At 36.9% G+C, this 23,012-nt stretch overlaps 1 protein-coding gene across 5 annotated transcripts in view; it reads right to left on the minus strand.

Moving 5' to 3' along the window:
* tp73 (tumor protein p73) overlaps positions 1-23,012 on the minus strand; it is a 62,772-nt gene that overhangs the window by 27,114 nt on the left and 12,646 nt on the right. For 4 of the 5 annotated variants that reach the window (XM_067413103.1, XM_067413102.1, XM_067413101.1 and 1 more), the window contains 2 exons: positions 22,285-22,423; positions 12,677-12,922 (listed from right to left, as the gene is read on the minus strand). In XM_067413103.1, coding sequence (XP_067269204.1) covers positions 12,677-12,922; positions 22,285-22,423 — 385 coding nt within the window. Of the gene's footprint in view, positions 1-12,676; positions 12,923-19,075; positions 19,142-22,284; positions 22,424-23,012 lie in introns of those variants that run through there. The other variant, XM_067413104.1, reaches the window with a different exon arrangement.

Consider the following 23,012-nt stretch of genomic DNA (forward strand, 5'->3'; position numbering starts at 1 on the left):
ATATCTGGCATTTTTACAGCACGCTGATCACATTTATTCTCAAGAGTTTTAGATTCACTTAACTCTTTCCCTGCCATGGACAGACTTTTCTGTGTAATACGATCTGGACAAAAACCATATTACCCATATTTAAGTGTTTTTGATATATTGCATGGTCAGATATTCATACAAACAAATATTCTGGGGCAAATGAAAGTTTCGTGAAAATGATCGAAAATGCTGACGAGGAAAGAGTTAAAGTATATTTGAGCCTCATCTGAGCTCAGAGTACATAACTTATTTCCATATTTTGGAGGGCCTTCCTTTGGCGTTAGCTGTTTGCTGACATGTGGAAACAGGTATTCTTTACAGGGAGGGGCAGACTTTTTTTTTCTTAAAACAATTCTGGTTTTGTTCAAATTCAATATAAGAACTCAAAGACAAATTTCTTTCCATTTTCCAGATCTAGGAATTCAGAAACTGGGAAGCCGACAATAACATTTTTGTGCAAAATTAAGTTAGAATTATTTAAGTTAAAGTTAAAATTATTAGCCAAATTTATGTTAAGCTAAAATAAAATTGGTTAGGATTGCATAATGAAGTGTACAAGTAAGATATATTGGGGATGATGTTACAAATAAATTTAGCAGAATGTCCAAGATGCACTTTTACAAGCAATAAAAGTGAACAGCTGTCCATTGTGGAAAAAAAGCTGCTTGGACAATCTACTAAATTTGTATTGTTGTGTTATGTGCAAGAAAAAGAAAAGAAAAAAAAACTTGATTTTAGAAAAAAACATGATTTTGGAATAACGAGTGCATGATTTGTCATATTTAGCTTAAAGAAACTGTATGTTAGAAATTAATTTCAATTAATCATAAAATGGTCCTGATATACAACAGTAGTCCGGCCAGGATATTGTCATTTAAAAGTTGTTGTTGCCGCCCTCAACTGATGTTGATGTTGACATGTTGTGTTTTGGTCTGAAGCTCCGCCCTCCACCTATCGACCAATCACGAAGTCAGTAGTGTTTCTGCATCCGGGTTGCCAGATCTGTTACCACAACTGCAGCTACAAACGTTACTTCTGGATCCTGCAGCATATCTGGCAACCTCATGTCCGGGGGTAGGGGGAGAGGGGATACACCGCTCTACAGTAATTCAAAAGTAATTGGAGTACCAGTTTTGGCCACAATCTTACATACACTTCCTTTAACTATCACTTTAATTTAAAGGGATAGTTCACCCCAAAATTAAAATTAGCCAATGATTTACTCACCCTCAAGTCATCCTATAGGTGTAAATGACATTCTTCTTTCAGATGAATAAAAGTCGAGTTATTTTTAAAAAGTCCTGGCTAATCCAAGCTTTATAATGGTAGGGATTATTGCTCGGTTTTTGAAGTCCATAAAAATTCATCTGTCAGTCAAAATAACGTGTTCCACACAGCTCCGGGAGTTTAATAATGACTTTCTGAAGTGAATTGATGCGTTTGTGTAAGAAAAATATTCATATTAAAACTTTTTAATTAAAGTTTCGGCCGATCGTCTTCCGTGGAAAACTGTTGAAAGTGCCTTCTCAGAGCTCATAGAGACGTACGCGACATCTGCCGAATCTACCCTTTAGCGTAAGCCTTTGAACTGCGAATGGAAGGCGATTTATTTTATTTGTAATAAATAAAAAACATTATTTATTTTATAATGTTTTAAATATGGATATCTTTCTTACACAAAACATCAATTCACTTCAGAAGGCCTTAATTAACCTCTTGGAACCGTGTGGAGCACGTTACTTGACGAACAGATGCATTTTTATGGACTTTATGGACCAAGGCTGACTTGAGGGTGAGTAAATCATGAGGCAATTTTCATTTTTGGATCCCTATCCCTTTAAATTGAATAAGGCAAAACCAAACTAGAAAAATGATGCGGCAACCTGATTTTACATCTTTTTGTTTGTGCAGTTAGGTTTTGTCATTTGGAGAGGAAGGATGCGCTGGCTTTGGGGCGTGTTTAGACCCGCTAGCTGACTATGAGGGTAAAAGCTAAGTAGAGCAGCCTCAAATACTCCAGAAGAAAAACGTGCTCAGGCTTGCCCTACTTATATGCCAACAATGAAAAAAAAGTGTTGGGGTCTTTATTGGAAAAGCTGAGGTGTCAGAACTCATTTTCATCCCTTATGACAGCTCATGCTTTAAGCCTATAATGTGAGTTTGAGAGCGAGCTTTTAAACAGTTATCCCTAACACACAATTTGTTTTTATGATTCACTCTGTGATATCATACTATAATTGGGGCCTAAGAAGACAGTGGCCCAGACAGAAACAGACATGATTGAAAAAGATAGCATAAAATGACCCTAACAAAACCTGAATGGTGAAAAAAAAAAAAACTTTTGAGTTTGCACAAGGTCTTTTGAGAAAAGCACACAGCTGAATGAATGAAAGGGTTCAGAACCAAGGACAGGGACGTGGTCTCTGAACTCTACACCAATCCCACTGTTACAAACAGTGTCTGACATGAACACCCACCAAACCATCAAATGCAGGGGGATTTCAGCAGTGGTGTGTAACACAGTCACTCCAATTGTAGTCTTTTAAAAAGACATCTAAAATAATAGACAACGTGCAATGTAGTGTTGTCAAAAATATAGATTTTTGATACGTATTGATACTGAAATATCTGAAATGCTTCCAATACTCGTTTTCTGCAGATTAGATACATGATACTAGTCTCTCTCTCTCTCTCTCTCTCTCTCTCTCTCTCTCTCTCTCTCTCTCTCTCTCTCTCATTTTTTACGGATGAATATTGTTGGTGTTACAGGGCTTGAATTTCACCATGGGATTGCACATATTGCTCATCATTTTACTCATTCCTGCAGATGTGCTCAAACTCAAAGTGCGCGCACATAAAGCGCCTCTCAGTACTAAATTGAGGTCAGTCTGATTTGACGAGAAGGCAAAGTCTGCGATGATGTCATCAAAATCTGTGAGAGACTGTACGTTTTGAATGCTTATCTCCTAAATGCAAATTTTGTAATTGTTTGGGAACACACCAGCTTATTCATACATTTAATGCTAACATAATCATACTAAAGGCTCAAAAACTTTGATTTTGATTTCAGTGTACCGTTAAATATATATTTTTCAATACTTTTTGGAACTTTTTCTAAATTTAAAACTTGTATGTCATGAGATTTAAGAGCTGCAACCGAAAGAAATGTTTTCAAGGAATAAAAAATTAAACTTCTGGTCGTTTCTCACACAAAACTATTGTACAACTTCAGAAGACTTGGAATATAGTACAAAAGTTGTATAGACTAAATGTAAGGTACTTTTATGATTTTTTTTTGTTATTTGGGAGCCAGACAGCTATAGTCCTCATCAGTGTTGTTATTTTTATAACCTATTAAAAATAATTTTTGTTAACACACATACAAAAAAAAAAGCATTTGACAGGCATATAACAAAATTAATAAAAGCTAACATAAATAATAAATTAATTAAAAAAATAAAGGAATACAATAAAGGAATAAATAATAAAGTAAAAGGTAAATCATTTTACTTTCAGCTCCACTTTATGGAAAAGAGCATTATGCAAAGCATCTCCTTTTGCATAGTTATACATTTAACATGTATACGTCACTTACACTGTAAAAAAAAGTTCATAAAAATAGGGCACAATGTACAGTATAATTTTCCATACTGATTTTTTACAGGTGTTTTACCTGTATTTTGAATTACACATTGCATTAGTTTGTGTTTTAAGGAGTAACGAAAATTTTCATAAAATTACTAGATAATGTACTGGCAGAAAATTACCAGTACATTTTCAATTTTTATTTTTTACATATACATAATATATACACACTCCTTTAAGCAGGCATGTGGTTTAAATTAAAACTATTAATATAATACAATTAATTAATTAATGGCAAACATCACAACCAGAGGGATGTGGAAACCATTACCCAAACAATTCCAGCACAGGCGATTGTGCAATACTCAGGATTTACAAATGGTTCATCCACGATGTTGGCTATGAGGAATGTTGTTTCAGGTAGTGGAGAGAAGCCCACTCCGGATCAAGTAGATTAGAGTCAAAATGCCCCCATGCCTCTCCCAAAGTCTCCCGAGGCTACACAAATCCAAGAGCATCATGTTTTAACCCTTCAGTTCGCCACGCAATAAGTCACTTACCACTTACACAGTAATCCCAGATATCCTGATCCTACAAGCCTTTGTACCATGCCTGGAATTTCCCTGAATTTAAGGGTACATTGAGATTTCACATATTGTGAGTCATTTTTACCTTTCTCTCTTTCTTGTGGAGGAGAAAGTAAACCATTTACGGGTCTTTAGATTGAGCGGCAGAGTGAAAAGCTGTTGCAAAAAAAGCAGCAAGGCAAGCAGCTTCTTGTCTTCCTGTTACTAAAAAGGCGTTTTGAGTTACAAACAATCATGATATTTATATTTATGATATTCTTTACATGAAACTATGTAAAGCAAGGGTCTTCAATCGGGGGTTTGCCAATTCATGTTTGGTCACAAATAATGTTTTTGTAAAAAAAAAAAAAATTATATATATATATATATATATATATATATATATATATATATATATATATATATATATATTTAAAACAAATTTAAATATAAGCAAGCACCCTCAAACGAAAGCACAAGCATCCTTAGCTGATGCTGTAATAATATACTGGCCAAACAGATTTGGTGATTTTGTGTTTGCGCTCGAGAACGTCAAATATTTCTATTTGCGAAGTGTTTTTACAGTGATGAGAACTGTAGCCAATCACAGACATGTTTGTTGAGCTCTTGAACGCAATGGGCAAACAGAGGTGTTTAATTTAATCAGAATCCACTCACCACTCAAAACACTGGAACTTCTGTTCTGTACATTTGCGAATCTTCTCATTAACAAACAAAAACACGATGTAAGTAAGATATACATTATGCAGTCTACACAGCTTTAAAGGTCCCATTCTTCACGTGTTTTCAAGCTTTGATTATGTTTACAGTGTGCAATATAACATGAGTTCATGTTTCGCGTGTAAAAAAACACAGTATTTTTCACACAATTTACTTATCTGTATACCGCTGTTTCCTCTGTCCTAAAAACGTCCTGATGATTTCCTTGTTCTATGAAGTCCCTCCTTCAGAAACACGTAACGAGTTCTGATTAGGCCAGCGCTTCCTGCACTGTGATTGGACAGCAGATTAGTGCACGTTGCACGGAAAGGTCTCGCCTCTTAGGGTAGATACGCGCGCTCAATGTTATTGCATAAATGTCTATATATTGCCTTATCAATTTGAGCCGGAATCAGACCCGGAGAATATTGAAGAGGATCGATTACAACCTGCTCAGGAAAGACTTTTGCAGGATGTTTCAGAATAGTAAGCTGTCTATTCAGTAGTTTAAACTGATCATTACAAACACCAACAATCGATGGTGTCTGAATGAATTACTACACTTTTATATGCTAAGTTTTTCGGATTAGTTTCAATTACCATCTAACATTAGTTAACAAAGCTAAACAGCGTTGCACTTTGTGTCATGAGTTACATAAACTGTTAAACGGATCAGCTTAAATAATAAAATACACTTACCGGTTGTGCACCATAAACAACGCCTTCTCCAGACAAAGAGGGAACTGCGTCGTCTTTTAAGAATAATCTTTTCGCGAATCCGGCATTAAACTGATTGAGATAGAGGAAGCAGTCCTCAGCAAAACGTGCTGCACATAGTTTTAAATTGTGATTATAATTTTCCGGAACCGAGTTAACCATAAACTGTAGCCATTGATCTCGTACATCGTCCGTGGGAAGGCCAAACAAAGGTGATTTGACTCCGGGATGAAAATAACAGCGTTTCAATGGCATGACCCCGAATTTGCGTGTTCTTGTGGGCGGAGGGTTCGTCAACAAACTGTTTTAGTTGAAACAGTCATTAAAGCAGGAAGTGCAGGGCTGTAGTCCAAACCGGCCGTTCGCTGTAGGCTTTGAAAGGGAACTTCTGTTAAATAAAATATCTAGCTTGGCATTGAACTTTGAGCTTTATAATTTTACAGGTATTATTTATGCTCTAACAGCAACATTACACACTAACTAAAGTTTGAAAGATGGAATCGCAAAGAATGGGACCTTTAATGATTTTAATGGAACTTGGTGAGATTGCAAACTAAGATGAGTGACAGCTTTTTAGTAATTGTAAAGGCAATGGTCTTTGCACTCTTTCGAGGCTATATCCATCTGTAATTCGCAGTGACGGCCGGCCTATTACACTGAAAAAAATTCAGATGTGACATCTACAAATGCAGGATTCACTCTCGAAATTGCAACTGACATAGAGCTAATTAGCACGGGACAAACATATGGCATGTCAAAATAGACACTAATAGAGGAAAGAAAAATATCAATATATTTTTGATAATCCAATTATTTGCAAAAGTAATGACTTGGGGGGGGGCATAATTAACATTGCTTCATAATCTGAAATGTAAAATATCTATAATAAAAAAAACAGCAATGTTTGAACAAAAATAATATAAAATGTCACACAATTTAGCAACAGTAGAAACTGCATTTTACAATAATCACCGATTGTGCTGATTCTGATTTTAAGTTTGGGGTTTAGGGGGAACCAGTTCTTACAGGCGAAGCAAGTTGTGCAAGACAGAATGACAGGATGACTAGAGAATAAAGAAACGACTGGCAATATAGAATTTGCAATATACCGTCTATATAGCAGTCCCTCCAGTTTTTTGTGATTCCGCAATCGCTGAACACAACACAAAATCAACAAAATGTCGCTTTTTTTTGCGATCCTGCATAATGTCATTTCACCACAAAACAATCACAAAAAAAAAATTTTAAATCACAAAAAATAAATAATATTATCTTATTGAACTATCTTTAATTTATTTAAAGCTGTAATGTATTGTTTTCACTAGGATACAGCTGTGGTGCATGAGCAGTATGGTCTTTGCGAAAGCGAAAGTGAATCTTTCTTACCTGCCGTCTCGCATAAGTGCCAAGGGCCAGGCGAATTGATTATGATGAATGACCAAATAAAAGTATGATATGTCCGATAACACTAAAAAAAGAGTTCATAAAAGCGCTAAATACCACAAACTAGCCAAGGTTACTAATGCATTTCTACTGCACTTAAGGTTCCTAAGAGCACAGTGGCCTCCATAATCCTTAAATGGAAGACGTTTGGGATGACCAGAACCCTTCCTCGAGCTGGCCATCTGGCCAAACTGAGCTATCAGGGGAGCAGAGCCTTGGTGAGAAGAGGTAAAGAAGAACCCAAAGATCACTGTGGCTGAGCTCCAGAGATGCAGTCGGGAGATGGGAGAAAGTTGTAGAAAGTCAATCATCACTGCAGCCCTCCACCAGTCGGGGCTTTATGGCAGAGTTGCCCAATGGATGACGTTTTGGCCTTAATTCTAAGCGGTATGTGTGGAAAAAACTAGGCACTGCTCATCACCTGTAGCCTAGAAATCTAGACGCACACCCTAGCGGCAGCAAATCTAATCTGCCCGCGAGTGTCGTCTAGCAACTCTCAATACCCTTCTGAGCTGTAAACGCCGAACTTTTGCCGGGCCAATCACATCGTGTATAGAGTCACGTTGCTCTGGTCTATCCTATCGCGTGCAGGGGGAGTTTGAAAGACAACCGTTTATCCGCCCCTCGGATTGAGCTGTCAATGGTAAGTTTCCAGACCAAACATCTTGATGTGGGTCTGGCTTGTCATTCCAAACCTCATTTCGTTCATCTTCAAAACACACATTTTTTAAATGAAATCTGAGAGATTTCTGTCCCTACATTGACAGACCTATCCCTCCATCATGAAGGGATCGTAAAACTAATCCATATGAATTGAGCGGTTAGTTTTCTGAAGACACGATTACTTTCTGTGATGAACAGATTTAATTGAGGTTTATTCACATATGGGACCCTAGCCAACAAAAACAGTCACATGGGTATATTTGTGGCAATAGCCAACAATACATTATATGGGTCAAAATTATCGTTTTTTATTTTATGCCAAAAATCATTAGGATATTAAATAAAAATCCTGTTCCATGAAGATATATTTTTTTAAGTTCCTACCATATATATATATATATATATATATATATAAAAATATCATTAGTAGTAATATGCATTGCTAAGGACAACTTTAAAGGCGATTTTCTCAATATTTAGATTTTTTTTTGCACCCTCAGATTCCAGATTTTCGAATAGTTGTATCTCTGCCAAAAGTTGTCTTATCCTAACAGACCATATACATCAATAGAAAACTTATTTATTCAAGCTTATTGATGTATAAATCTTAATTAAAAAAAACTGACCGTTATGACTGGTTTTGTGGTCCAGGTTCACACATAAACACATTCATCAACACACACATCAGTTATGGTATAAGTTTGGAATGACTTGAGGCTGAGTAAATGACGACAGAATTTTCATTTTTGGGTGGACAAACCCTGTAAGCTAAAGTTCAGGTAAATGTTTAATTGTCCATCTAACTAGTAAAATTAAAACGACGCTGCAAATCCATTAAAATAATTTACAACAACAGCGTACGACAAATTGCGAATTTAAGTGTTGACAGTGCTCAGCAACAACACCAGTTACATCACTTACACACCACAGCACCGCAACCACCGTCGTTTAGATTTTTTTATAGCAACAGTTTGTGACAAAAGTAGTATGTCCGAATTCACAGAACTCATAAAAGAGCATGCCACAAGTACCCAGATGACCCACTACTTCCAGCAAAATTTAAAGTGTGCATACGATGGACACTTTCCTATCCCATGAGGCCATGTGAGATTTATGAATGGCATTATAAGTAAATAAGTGATGCAACTGACGCTGGTAGGTCACATGATAACGACAACAAGGCGAATGTAGTACGTCCGGATTGCGTTCATACTTCACACATTCATACTAGAAGAACATACTTTTTTTTTAGCTTATTTTAAAACAAGCACCTACTCAAGAGGGTATGTGGTTTCGGATGCAGCCAGTGTTCTACATTTATTTGAATCTCCTTTGAAATCTCTATTTAATTTGGATATGGGGTAAGGACATAAATGCAACTACACTCTCAGGAAAAAAAGGTACAAAAGCTGTCACTAGGGTGGAACCCTTTCATATTCACCCTTGGATATTACTAGCTCAAAGGTACAAACTGGTAATAAAATTGTACATATTAGTACCTAAATTGTACATATTAGACACTGTCCCAGTGACAGCTTTTGTACTTTTTTTCTGAGAGGGCAGCTGTTTGTTTGTAAGCTAAATGACAAAACAAGGACATTTCTCACATGACCGTTTTTAGTACCACATCCGGCTAAAACAAGCTCAAAATTGCTCAGTTGAAGTTTTTATGAATATGTTTAAAATGTTAAGTTAACTCACATGATATGAAAACTCCAGTCATATCAGTGTATATTTCACTCTATTTTTAACATGTAAGGCAATCTCATAGAGGCCTACAAGTTGATGTCACACGATCAGCAGAATAGGTTTTTATTTCTTTATTTCTTGGTAACCCTTCTATTACTGGACTCTCGGGACAATGAGGTGTATATCTACAATGGCCGAGTTTGTTTGTCTCATCAACACCAGCAATTGTCACTGTAAAATACCCAAATACATTAAAACATTTATTTTTCGAAGTTGCAAATAAAATAAAGATTACGTGAATACGTTTTAGAAACATATACTATTTCAGTCATTCTTCTGAACTTCACATTAATTCCTTGTGATACTTTTATTTCTTTGTAATTATTTGTTACGCTTTTTTTCAAAGTAAATCCTTCATCAAATTTGCTTTGGTGTATAGTGCAAAATGAACTCAAATATATTCTTTTTTGTTTATGTTGCACTGGATCATACAGCAGTCATCTTGGACTTTTACTGACAACTAGTGGCATGGAGCATCATGCAAAAAATAAAAACATAAAAATTTCAGAAATGAATGCCATCAAAGAAATGCTATTTGTCGGTCAGTTATTGTTAATTTATTCTGCAAGATAAATAAAATAATCTTTATTTTACTCTATTTCTTTACTTTGTTAAGTGTAAAACTGCTCACTGCAAGAAATTATTGAGTGGATTTTTAAAGGGATAGTTCACCCAATAAAATGACAACCATTAGTCATCATTAACCACTAATGTTGTTTTAAACCATGACTTTCTTTCTTGTGAAACACAAAATGTTTTTTTGTTTTTTTATTATTAATAATGTTGGCAATAAGGTGCTTTTGATGACCATTGAATTTCATTCTATGAACAAAACAAACAAACAAAAAAAAAAAAAAAACTTGAGACATTAATCAAAATATCTTATAGGTTTGGAATGGGGCAGGGTTAAGCTAATAATGCAATTTCTAAAAGTTTTTTCAATATGATTGAAAAAATGTCAAATATAAACATATATTTACTTCTTTTTTTTTTAAAACAGTAAAGCATAGTTGTTTTTTTACTGGAAATGCTAACATTAATATTTTAATTCATGCACATTTAACACTCCCGAACATGAGGTGATAGCTAAAAGTCCAGAGACATATAATGGGTAATCTGGGCCAATTAGGAATTTGTGAAACAACACAGGCTGTTTTTTAAGAGTGAAGGGATATTCCCACAGAATTCCACAGATTTAATATAAAGAAAACAAGACTAATAGTATGTATTATAGTATCATTATTTAGCTCTGGTGGTAACTGAGGAGCCAAGAGCACTAAGATTTGAAGCCGGCTTTTCTTATCCTGAAACGTAAACAGCAATCTGTGCTGGAAACTCCACTTATGCCCATTTTGGAAGCTTATCCTCCTGCTATTGTTGCTAGTCTTTGAGAATGGAGCGGAACGTGGTGCGTCAAAGGTGACGGTCTTCACAGGCAGACACTGAGTGATGGCCATAGCACTCACCTTCCTGAAACCGCTATCACCTTACACATCCACATCAAGTCAGAGACCAAGCCTCACGCTTGACTTCATCCAACAAACACCCTAAGAGCCACCGACACAAGAAAGAGCCCCATCTCCTGTTTCAGAGGGTCACCTTCATGACAGACTGATGTAGCACCTTTCTTCATGGCGACGCTGGACTTTGGGGAAAACATTGACTGCTCTGATTTCAAGCAACTCTGCTTGACATTACTGTGATTTCTTTTCTTTGGTGGATGCAATATATAAGTAAAAAAAAGTATGAGTGCTATCTCACATATTAAAGATCTGACCCTTTTAACCTATGTATTAAACTTTGACCAATAATTCAAGCAACCAACCAGAACACTACAGTAACCATCTAGCAAAGTTGTAGAAACCACTTATAACAGAACACCCTAGCATAATGGAGGCAACATTTGCATGAGCAAGCATCGGACACTTTTGACCACTTACAAGGAAAATGTATCAACAACATAAAAATAAAAATAAAAAACCTATGAAAATAAGTTTCATTAGTCTCCTTAAAATGTAAGAAGAACCATGTGGAATAGTAACAGAGCAGAGGACTGTTTTTAATTAGGCAAACTGAAATGACTCTAAATATAAAGGTTTTGCATTTTTAATTATTGTTTCTTGTGATTGTTTATGCAATAACATTTTTTTTTTAAATAAGAATTTTTGTCAGGCTACTATGTATAGTTTCTTCCTAAGTGCTGGTACTTCTGAATGGGCCGAGGCTGGGATTTTAGTGGGGTTTTTCTTTTTTAATGATTGATTGCTTGAAGCTGAATAAATAAACTTTTCCATTGATGTATGGTTTGATAGGATAGGATAATATCTGTCCGACATACAACTAATTAAAAAAAAAAATCTGGAATCTGAGGGTGCAAAAAAACAATAATCGCCTTTAAAGTTTTGACATAAAAGAAAAATCGATAATTTTGACCCATACAATGTATTGTTGGTTATTGCCACAAATATACCCGTGCGAATCATGACTGGTTTTGTGGTGCAGGGTCACACACACACAAACACACACACACACACACATGGGTAGATGACAAATAATATATAAGATATACTAATGCAAGAAATATAATTCAGGTTTCGTTACTTGTCATCGTATTTTCTATTCTTCAAAATGTTAATTTTCCCAAATGTTCAAAAATGTTGTTTTTGTGCAGTTCACATTAATAGTCATGTTGCATGACAATTGTATTAATGTGGTCGTAAAACATACAGTTTCCACAATTTCTGATTTCTGAAGGATCATGTGACACTAAAGACATAAAAAAAAATATCAGCTTTGTCTCACAGGAATACATTTCTATTTTAATATATTTTACAATGCAAAGAGTAATTGTAACTTTTGAACTTTTTTTAAAATCATTACCAAACTTTTGAAAGGTAGTATATGCGATAAGCATGTCACACCACAGGACACGACTGTCAATGCTTGAGATTTCATGTCAATTACCAATATCATATACAGATGTTTAGTTCTAAGAAGCACATTTAAAAAAGGAACAAAGCGGGAATGCAGCCAAAAAGAGTCTAGAAGAGGATCCGACAGTGAATAAATAAAGCAACCAAAGAAAAGTAAAAGTTGTACATGCATTTTGAAATGAAGATCAGTGTGGGAAAAGCATAGAGTGCATGCGTTCATACAGGACCTCACGTGATGCGGTTGCACCACAACCGAGACGCTCTACTCACCGTCCAGGTGGCTGACTTGGCGGTGCTAGACTGCTGGAAGGTAACCTCGAAGTTGTGCGGCCCAGGGTAGTCAGTGTTGGAGGGGATGGCCGGGGCTGGAGACATGGCCTCAAAGGTCGAGTTTGGCTGGGAGTAGGGTGACGGCGTTGGCACGTTGGAGGTGGTCTCGGAGCTGTAGGGACTTGTAGACGCTGGTCTGTTCCCCAAACCTTGTTCCATACTGCTGCTCAGTAGGCTGTACTGAGACTGAGTGAAAATGCAGAAAGAGAAGGAGGGTGAGACAGGTAAAAGGAAGGTAGGTAAAAAAGTTGATATTGAAGGAAAGAGGGAGGAGATAAGAACCATCCACTCCACATCTTCAGATCCAGTTACACCGTGGGACGTACGAGAGGGAGCCATGCCTCTAGGTAAAAGGTTACAACCATAATCTGTCCAATGTCTAATTGCCTGCCATTCTCTTCTTTAACTTACAAACACAAAACTCACAGATTATACCCACCACTGATGGTTGGGCTAGTAGTACCTCAACAGGTGTGTTAAAAATAAAACTAGCTAGACTAAGCTAGACAGATTTGGTAACAAATTATCTATTCTCATGCTTTTGATGATTCTCAAATATAGTCATTTCTTTGTTTTCCATTTGTTTCATATATATTAGTTTTAATATTTCTAGCTTTAGAAATATTTATATCGCCATTAGTCATACGAGGGGATAGTGAATAATCCCATACCATTTGTGTGACTTAAAAGAAGTCATAGATAAAAATTAGAATATCAAAGAGATTTTGAGTGGGATATTTTGATTTGGGCTAGTGAGGACCTCAAATACAGAAATTTTCTTGGGTTTTCATTTGTTTCATAATTCCAGCCATTTGTTTTTTTATTTTAAAGGTGCCCTAGAATGATTTGAAATAATATGTTAAATTGTTCTCTGATATCTACATAGAGGGTATGGGGCTTATTTAAGGGCAAAAATTGTCCAGATACAGTTTTACAGGTCCATTTACAACCCTATAAATTGTCCCTAGGATGTAATGCTCTGTTTTTGCCTTATTTGGAAGAGTTATGAATATTAATGTTGAGCTCTGCTCTGATTGGCTTATTTCTGCAATTCACAGCACAGCAGTTCAGCTCATGAGTCCTGACCGTCCTGACAGAACACATACAGACGGAATGACACTTTAAGCAGAACATCTCAAATGGAGATTGATAAAATGCAGCCTACTTGTTTATTTGGTGTTTTCAGATCCTCCCTGCAAGAGAAAGAGCTTGCATGTTTGCGGTTGCCAGATTTCAGTAATTAAATCCCCCAAACAGAGCTTTTCTGTGAAAAAAACCTGTATACTATCCGGTGTTTTACCTAAACATCTCCAATCTGGCAACCACATGCACGCGAACGCTCTCTTGCGCGCAGATGATCTGAAAACACCAATAAGCATTTCAGCAATCTCCATTTGAGATGTTCTGCTTAAAGTGTGTCATTCAGTCTACATTTTAGACTTGTCTTTTTTCATCAACGATATTGCATGTTTATATAACGTTAGTCACAATGTAGGCTACGCAGTGACTGTGATGTACTCTGAAAGCATGCGAAAACACAATAGGCCTACTTCAGTTCTCAAAAATATAACTTATATTTTTACAAAATGAATAGCCTTGTCAAATGACTGTCGTTTTAACTTAAATGGTGGAAAAGGTGACGTTTGCTAGAAGGATCGAGTGAACGATCTGTAAGCAGAGTAGCCTATCTACGGTTGTATTTTGTAATACAAAATAATATTAACCTTTGTCATTAGACAGACTATTTAGTTTGGTATGGTACTAGGAGTTTCCTATTGTTACTGTACTATCATCTTGCATCATCTAGACAATGCGGTCTCTCTAAGAAACTTTCAATTTAATCAGAAATTGTTTAAATAGCAACTCAATAAGTGGATAAATCGCTACTTACTGCTTGCAGGAATATAGTTGCCCTTTTCTTCAGTTTAAGACGCTGAGCGAAGCTTTCTTGAAATGAGCCGAAAAAACGAACGATTTTGAAATAAATTGTTGTGTTATCCGATTATAATAAACCTCCACTGTTGACATGTCCTCATGTCTCCTGCACAGCCTGAACATGACGTGTGTCATGAGAGCTGTTTTTGCTATCCTCGAGTGTCTTTACCTGCAGTCCCAATTAACTTCAGTTCCGCCTGACAATGTTGGGGGCGTGCATATAAATGATTCCCAACGCTTGCATCACGGTTGGGTTTATGTTGAGAAGCACTTTTTTTTTCTGTGGTGTTTTTCATGCACAAGATTTACATAAGAAGTAGGAGGCAATGGTGTTTGAGACTCACAGTATGTGATGTCCATGTACTGAACTCTTATTATTTCACTATGGCAAGGTTAATTCAATTTTTCATTCTAGGGCACCTTTAATCTAGCTTTATACATATTACCATCGTTATTACTTAGGGTTAGTGAATCATCCCACACCATTTGTGACATTTCAAATTGTGCAGTTTGTTTAAGCGAGGTTTGTTATTACTTTTCGAAGTTATCAGATTTCACCTGATTTAAAATGTGAAAACTTTAAAATGTGAACAAATGTTAGAATAATGACCAATAATTAGTGTTTCAAATTAGAAACACCCTAGCAACCACCCAGAACACACTATCAACGCCCAATCACTGACTACGTTTACATGGACAACAATACTCCGATATTAATCTGATTAAGACAATACTCTGATTCAGAGGCACCATGTAGACAGCGATTTCTAATGACCTTAATCTGATTAAAGTCATAATCTAACTACACATAAATCGGATTAAGACATGTGGAGTATGCCTATTTTAGTCGCATTATCGGAGACATGTACACACCTTAATCTAACTATTAATGTCATGTCGGAGATTTCACCGCATTTTGTGACAGGACACATAACGACGCACAACAGGGAAGTGCAGAGGGAAGGCTTTGTGGGTTGGAGCCTCTGCCCTTTTTGAAAATTAATCAAAAGTACCCCTTTCAACAATCATCGATAATATTGTGGCCAATAAAACAAAATTGGAATTATACTTAATATAACAACGTGTAAAAACTAGTAACAAATGGTGGAAAAGTCGCGTTTATCTTTTACGGATCTGTCAGTCTGAAATGTCGTTGCCATAAACGTCGTTGCTATGGGCGGTGTGTGTTTTACTTGACTGTTCATTGTGAACACTGCGTCCTCTCTCTCTATTTTTATTTTTGTTGTAATTATTAAGCTCATTGTAAAAGTAAAATACAATAAGTTTGTATCTGTAATCGCAAATCAGATGTCAGATAACGCCTGTGGCTCGACGGCAGGAAAAACAATCCAAACAGTCACGATTTTTAAACCTTTTTCATCATTAATCAAAGATATTATTCTAAATGTAGGCTGTCAATAAGCAGGAAAGAGGGGCAGTGTCTCTTTAAAAAAAAACAAAAAGAGGCAATACATAATATTAAAAAAATTAATCAACGTAAATGTAGATATAAAACATTATAAAAACGCATGTTTTGTTATACTTCTTAATGTAAAGTAACACTGTCCAACAGCGACACCCGCAGGTGAAGTTAGCGGGTTAACTGAGCCCATAAAATTAACACACCTGCCAAAGTCACGCTATGATTGGATGTTGGAGAACCTAGCGTGGCATTGGGGACGTAATGACGTGACATAATCAATCTATGTTCTATCACATGTAAAACGGGAACATGAACGGAGTACTCTAAAAGCAACTCATGTAAACACCTTAATCAGAATATTGTCTTATTTAGAATAAGGTCAATAATTAGATTACTGCTGTCCATGTAAACGTAGTCATTGTCTCTACCATCATTGTTCATCGAGGTTTTGTTTTTATTATATAAATATGGTATAATATCTTCCAAACCTCGAAAATAAAAATTAAGCAAATAAATCAGAAATCACTTGACTCATTTCTTGATATAATAACTCAAAGTTCAGGAAAAAGCATGATGGGTAATGAAACCAATCAGAGGCCTGTGAAATAAGATAACCGAAACTGAAACACAAGTCAAGCAAAGAGAAAAGTCTTTACCTTCTTTTTCAGATAGTACATTGTCCAAACTGACAGAATCACATATCCTCTGCTGTCAAACGACACACTGATGAACCAGGAACCATAGTGAGTAAAACACTCTTCTCCTTAGTTAACTCAACAAAAGACTTTATCGCCTGTTCTCGCTAGTCTCTCTCACCATCCCTAAGTGATCTCTTCTATGGAGTCATGATCCTTGCGGACATGGTGAATGAGAGCGGGTAGAGTCCAAAGGGACGGAGGTCAGAAACCATATATTGTCCTAATTATGGCATTTCAGCAGTCAGACAACTCTTGCACAAGAATATACTTGTTAGAAATCACTTTCTCAAGACTCTGTCATGTGTGAATAACACAATTCAAGCATGCACAGGAAGAAAAGAGAAGAGAAACATAAAGCAACCGGTTCACCGGTAGAGAGATAAAGAGGTAAAGAGTTTTTCGTGCATGCATTTAATTGACAACTATAGAAGCAAGTTGTGCTTTCTGTGCAAAACTCACCAATACAATTATAAGGTGTTGCCAAGATGTTGCTTAGTGGTAGTCAAAAAGCTTCCTCCAAAGGTTTTGTATCTCTCCTTCAATATAAGTCTATAGGACTTTTCAAATGGTTTAATCATCCACCCGGAGGCAATTGTAAACTTGCTTTAGCATGTACAGTATTCTGCACATCCGATTTTTCTGAATTTAGTTTGAGCCTCAAATAGGGGGCTTTCCATAAAGGATCTCTTAAAATGAACAAGAGTGTGAGAAACGCTGTTTCAGAGTTAACCAGACACACACACACACACACACACACACACGCACACACACACACACACACACACACACACACACACACACACACACACACACACACTCAGGTGTGCCTCATCTGTAAGTCACAACATGCTCTGTTACAAGTTGAAACAGAACAGAAACATTGTTGTGTGTGTGTAAGTGAAAGAGAGAGAGAGAGAGAGAGAGAGAGAGAGAGAGAGAGAGAGAGAGAGAGAGAGAGAGAGAGAGAGAGAGAGAGCGAGAGAGAGAGAGAGAGACAGAGAGAGAGAGAAAGAAAGAGAGAGAAAGAGAAGAGAGAGAAAAGAGAGAGAGAGAGAGAGAGAGAGAGAGAGAGAGAGAGAGAGAGAGAGAGAGAGAGAGAGAGAGAGAGACAGAGAGAGAGAGAGAGAGAGAGAGAGAGAGAGAGAGAGAGAGAGAGAGAGAGAGAGAGAGAGAGAGAGAGAGAGAGAGAGAGAGACTAGTATAGAGAGAGTGTAAATTTGTCAATGTTTAATTTTAGGAAATCTATATATAAATGACTGAATGAATTGTCCATTCAACAAAAATATAATTAAACTAACTGTATAATTATTAAATATCAATATATTTTATATATAACTTACAAGAGTACAAAATAAAACCAAAATGACATTCATTCAGACAAGATCAAATTATAAAATAAAGGCAAATTTTAACCAAAAAGTTGGGCAAGTTGTCACATTCGTTTAAAAAGTAACACAGGCTATACAGGCTTTAGACTATACATTATATTTAATTTATTAATTACATATTTTATACATTTGATTTAATATTTGTTTGGTCAAAACAATGCATTTGGGATCTTTTTTTAATTAATTTTTTTTCAGTTGTACTGTTTATATTTTGCTCTAAAGCCTGTAATATGCTGTTTAATGACAGGTTCTGTTGTGACAACTTACCCCAAACAGTGCGAGAATACGTGATCTATAAACCGTGTGACAAAAAGCCCATGCACATCTGTCAGGTCTTACAGTTACACAGATGTATCCGTGGGCTGCAGAAAAGTTTTGGATAGTAACATGTAAAAACAGCACCCTCTGCTGAAAACACAAAGAATTGCCATTATCTGTCATTATCCTAAACTAAAAATAATTAATTGCAAAATATAATTAAAACCAAAACACTCAAATGTTAAATTTGCTTATTTCAACAAACAACAAGAACACACACACACAGACAAAAAAAACTTCTGAAATCCCTCAAAAACAACACAAAAGTGCACAGAACGGAACATCAACAGGTGTCCATCTAACAGAAGTGCTGGAGCTATAGCATCAAAATGCTGAACGGCTTTCTGGCAAGCAGCATAAGACATGATAAAATCACATTGTATATTCACAGGTATTATAATCAAATTATTATTTGCAAATCAAGTACAGATATCTATATATGGTGCCATAGGCTATCAAATGATTCAAGTTATTATAATTATTAATAAGTCATCAATAAATAAAATAAAATAAAAATAACAGCGAGCAAAGAAAAAATATTGCTCTGGAAAAATCAATCGGATCAGAGACTGCTCACCTACCGTGCTGTAGTAATGAGGCAGGTCACCGATACACAGCATTGTAACGTTCCCGCTAGGCAGGCAAAAGACAGGGGAGATGCTCCCACTGGTCTGGTCATGTGACCTCACAGAATACACAGGTGAGTTCTGCAATTCTCAGGTCTTCACGTCTCACCTCTTCACTTTAGATGCTCTGAATTAAACTAAATTGACACAACAACTCCAGGAAAGGTAACGCACTGTGAGTTGCTTTTTCTGATTTTCCGCCAGTTCTCCTTGCCCTGTCAGCTTCTGGATGCAGCCAACAACAAATCTTTGGCCCTCCCACTTTTTGGCCTCATGACTATTCATTAACTAAAAAAGCAGGCCTAGACTTGCCCACTTGTCTTTTAGACTATACCATTTTTTTAAAGGGGGATGGTTAGATTGCTTAAGTTTTCCAATTATGTTTTTCTTATTGATTTTTAAATTAACTACATCCTTTTAAAGTGCTAGACCTCACAAAACAGAGATAACCAACTGGTTGGAGCAATTTCCCATAAGAGCCAAGTGCAACACTTGAAAATCAATACATTCTTGAAAATGTTTGTCCAAGTCTGAAGTGAACAACCAAAACATCTTAATAAAGAGAAGGAAATCCATATGCCCTAGAACGGATATTTCACAGAATTCTGGAACCACTGATCAAACTCAAAAATGCACAAATGCAATACACAAGAGATATAATGACTTAATTTAGCAAAAAACATCACATTTCACCTCAAAAAATAAATATATATATGCAACGATCAGGCATAAAATGATGATTGAATAAGACTGATTTTCTCTTCATCAAGGCACTTGTTAGAGGGTGGGATATATTAGGCAGCAAGTGAACATTTTGTCCTCAAAGTCAAGTAAAAGTGTTAGAAGCAGGAAAAATGGGTAAGCGTAAGGATTTATGCGAGTCTGATAAGGGCCAAATTGTGATGGCTAGACGACTGGGTCATATCATCTCCAAAATTGTGGGCTGTTCCCAGTCTGCAGTGGTCAGTATATATCAAAAGTGCTCCAAGAAAGGAACAGCGATGAACCGGCGACAAGGGTCCTGGGTGGCAAAGGCTCATCGATGCACGTGGGAAGCAAAGATTGGCCCGTGTGATCCGATCAAACTAGAGGTCTGCACGGGCTTTAAACTGAAGCCCGACATCGGTCTGTACCCGAGATCTTTTAAACCGACCCGACATTACATTTACATGTTAAGCCCATGTAAATGTCCGTTTCGCACAGCAAATAACGTGATCTTTTTTGCAATAAATTTGTGGCGGAGGGGAGCGAGGTTTAGCGAGGTCTGCACGAAGTGAGAGAGAGTCACGAGAGCAGTGGTAAGTAGCCTAGGTCAAGTGCAAATGATAAACACCTCTGTCTGATTGCCATAATTGGCACGGATAGATGGTAGAAAAGCCACAAAAGAACAAGGACTGAGGGAGAGAGAAGCCGAGGACTCGTGTGTGTGTTCACTGGATGCTCTGGAGAGCCGTGGGGGAAACTGTGTGGATTGTGTTGAGTTTATAACGCTGTGAGCACGACGTAGTCTATATGCTTTGAAGTTAAAGAAACGAAATAAAACACACAAGTCTAAGCAGTCTTCTTCCTTCTTTTTATGAACATTGTTAAAGTGTATATAAAGATAGTTTGAAACGGTAAACAAATACATGTACAAACGCAGTGGTCGGACAGGAGTGACGGTTTCTGAAACTCAAACTTACACTTCAAAAAGTTTATGCAGTGTTGCTAAAGTATTTACACAAATATATCCGTCTCAGTACGAGTTATGAAGGAAGAGAACGGCATCGTCAGTCGATCATAATTCTTCCAGAGTGCAGCTTTTACTGCACCATGGAATTAGTGATAAGTTTTCCCTCATTTTTTGCGTTATTCATGGTTAATGTTGGTTTCTGTCATCTGCTGTGTTGTGACTGAAATAGCGCACAAGAGCGGTAACACATGCCCAAAACAGTTTTGTGACATAAATGATATAGCCTATCACATAATGATAATATACACATTATATATTTACGTGTGTGTGTGTGTGTGTGTGTGTGTGTGTGTTTAATCTGCGCATGTGCTTCTCTCTCTCACGTGCTCCTGGTCAAGGCAAGCAGGCAAAGCATGCAAACTATTATATAGCCGATTTATTTTTTCTTAGTTACAAAACCGAGCCCGACCCGAACCCGAGGCTGCTCATTAAACATTAGCCCGAACCCGACCCGAAAGATTTTCGGGACCCGTTGGGCTAGTTGTATTTTTTGTACTGGGATTTATGATGGTTCAATTCAAAAATATTTTATAATCAATCATTATAGATAGAAACAGTAAGAATTGGAAATATTATATTACAGTATCTAATGAGAATCTAAATTTAAAATAATGAAAATTCCAACAACGAGAAACCAAAGGTCCAATGTTCTGTATTCATTAATGTGGAAATGAGAACTGGGGGAAATGCCAATAATTAAATTAAAGTCACTAAAAGAGGCTTCCTTTACTTTATGCAGAACATCATTTCTTATTTCTTTCTTTTGATTTTTAGGTGAAAAGTGACCTTTAGCCATATATCCTGTCTCCACCTATCCATCCATCTCTCCTGCTCTCTGTTTCCCAGCACGTGTGCCCCAGATGGGAGGCAGTAGCAGGTGTCGTGTTCCTGGCTTGGCTTTTCTCTCTAATTAAGGCAACACAACCTCCCACTACACCCTGCAGTCGTATACTCTGGCCTGGTGCAGAGCCCGAAGGGAGGGAAAAAACAGCGCAGGAGAGGGAAAATTGGGGACTGAGGAGGGAATCCTGATGGATAAGGAGGGAAAACCAATTCGGTTCAGTATTGGCTGATTTCTTTTTTGTTTTGTTTTTTGTGGATGCGAGGTTGACGGGACATTGCTACTGTATATTCTACCTAAAACTGTTCACTTCATTTTTGTGCTTCTTGTATAACTATTAGACCTTCAGTTTTGTGTCACCATTTTAATCGAGAGATTACGGGGAATTAATTCGTAATTATGTTTGCATAATTGCAAAAGCTAAATAATGAGTAAAATGCAATGAACAAATATAAATACCACAAACATCCTGTCAAGTTTGAGTCTCTTCTCTTTGATTGATTTTACTGAGAATGTATTGAATGTTTGTAAATCAATAGATTACAGCTGTATTTGCTTGACACTTGAATTTTCCGCCGGCTTCTTACCATGACATTGTCATTCATGTCTCTCATGTGGTAGACGTCCATGCAGACTTCAGCACGGTTGCTGGGCAGGCTGCTAGAAGCTACCCTGTCCCCTGAGTGTCCTGCCTGAGGAAGCTCAAAATATGTGCTGTCTGGCTCACTGTAACAAGACAAAGAGACGGTGTGTGAATCAAAAATGAATTATATAAGCAAGTCCAGCTTGTATTTAAAGGTCATGTAAAGAAATGAAAATAACAAATTGCAGTTTATCTTAAAATAACGCACATTAAACGCTACTAATATCAAAACGTGTTGCTGATAACATTCATTAAATTATAAATGTAACCTAGGGGTTATCTAGGTTTGTTTCTGTTTTGGTGGTTTTGTCACGTGTTTAAGGGTGCTTTCACACTGGTATCTTTGGTGCGCACCCGGTTACGATTGACGTCAGAGTTCGGTTGGTTTGGATGATGTGAACGCGGTCTTCCGAACTCGGGTGTGCAGCCGTGAACCATACCGGAGTCCGCTTAAAAAGATGGTCTGGGGTTCGGTTCATGTGAACTCTGATATGGACCGTTGCTGATGTGAACACAATCGTACTAAATTGAAATGAAGGTTCAAAAACAAAAATATAAAAGTGATGGGAGCAATGTTATGCGTTTCGCCACCTTCACGCTCACGGTCGTTACTAAGCAACCGGGAAAACAGCGGCTGCTTTGATGACACAAACGAACCCCGATCGGAAACCA

Source organism: Pseudorasbora parva, chromosome 13 (assembly GCF_024679245.1).
Source record: "Pseudorasbora parva isolate DD20220531a chromosome 13, ASM2467924v1, whole genome shotgun sequence".
NCBI lineage: Eukaryota > Metazoa > Chordata > Actinopteri > Cypriniformes > Gobionidae > Pseudorasbora > Pseudorasbora parva.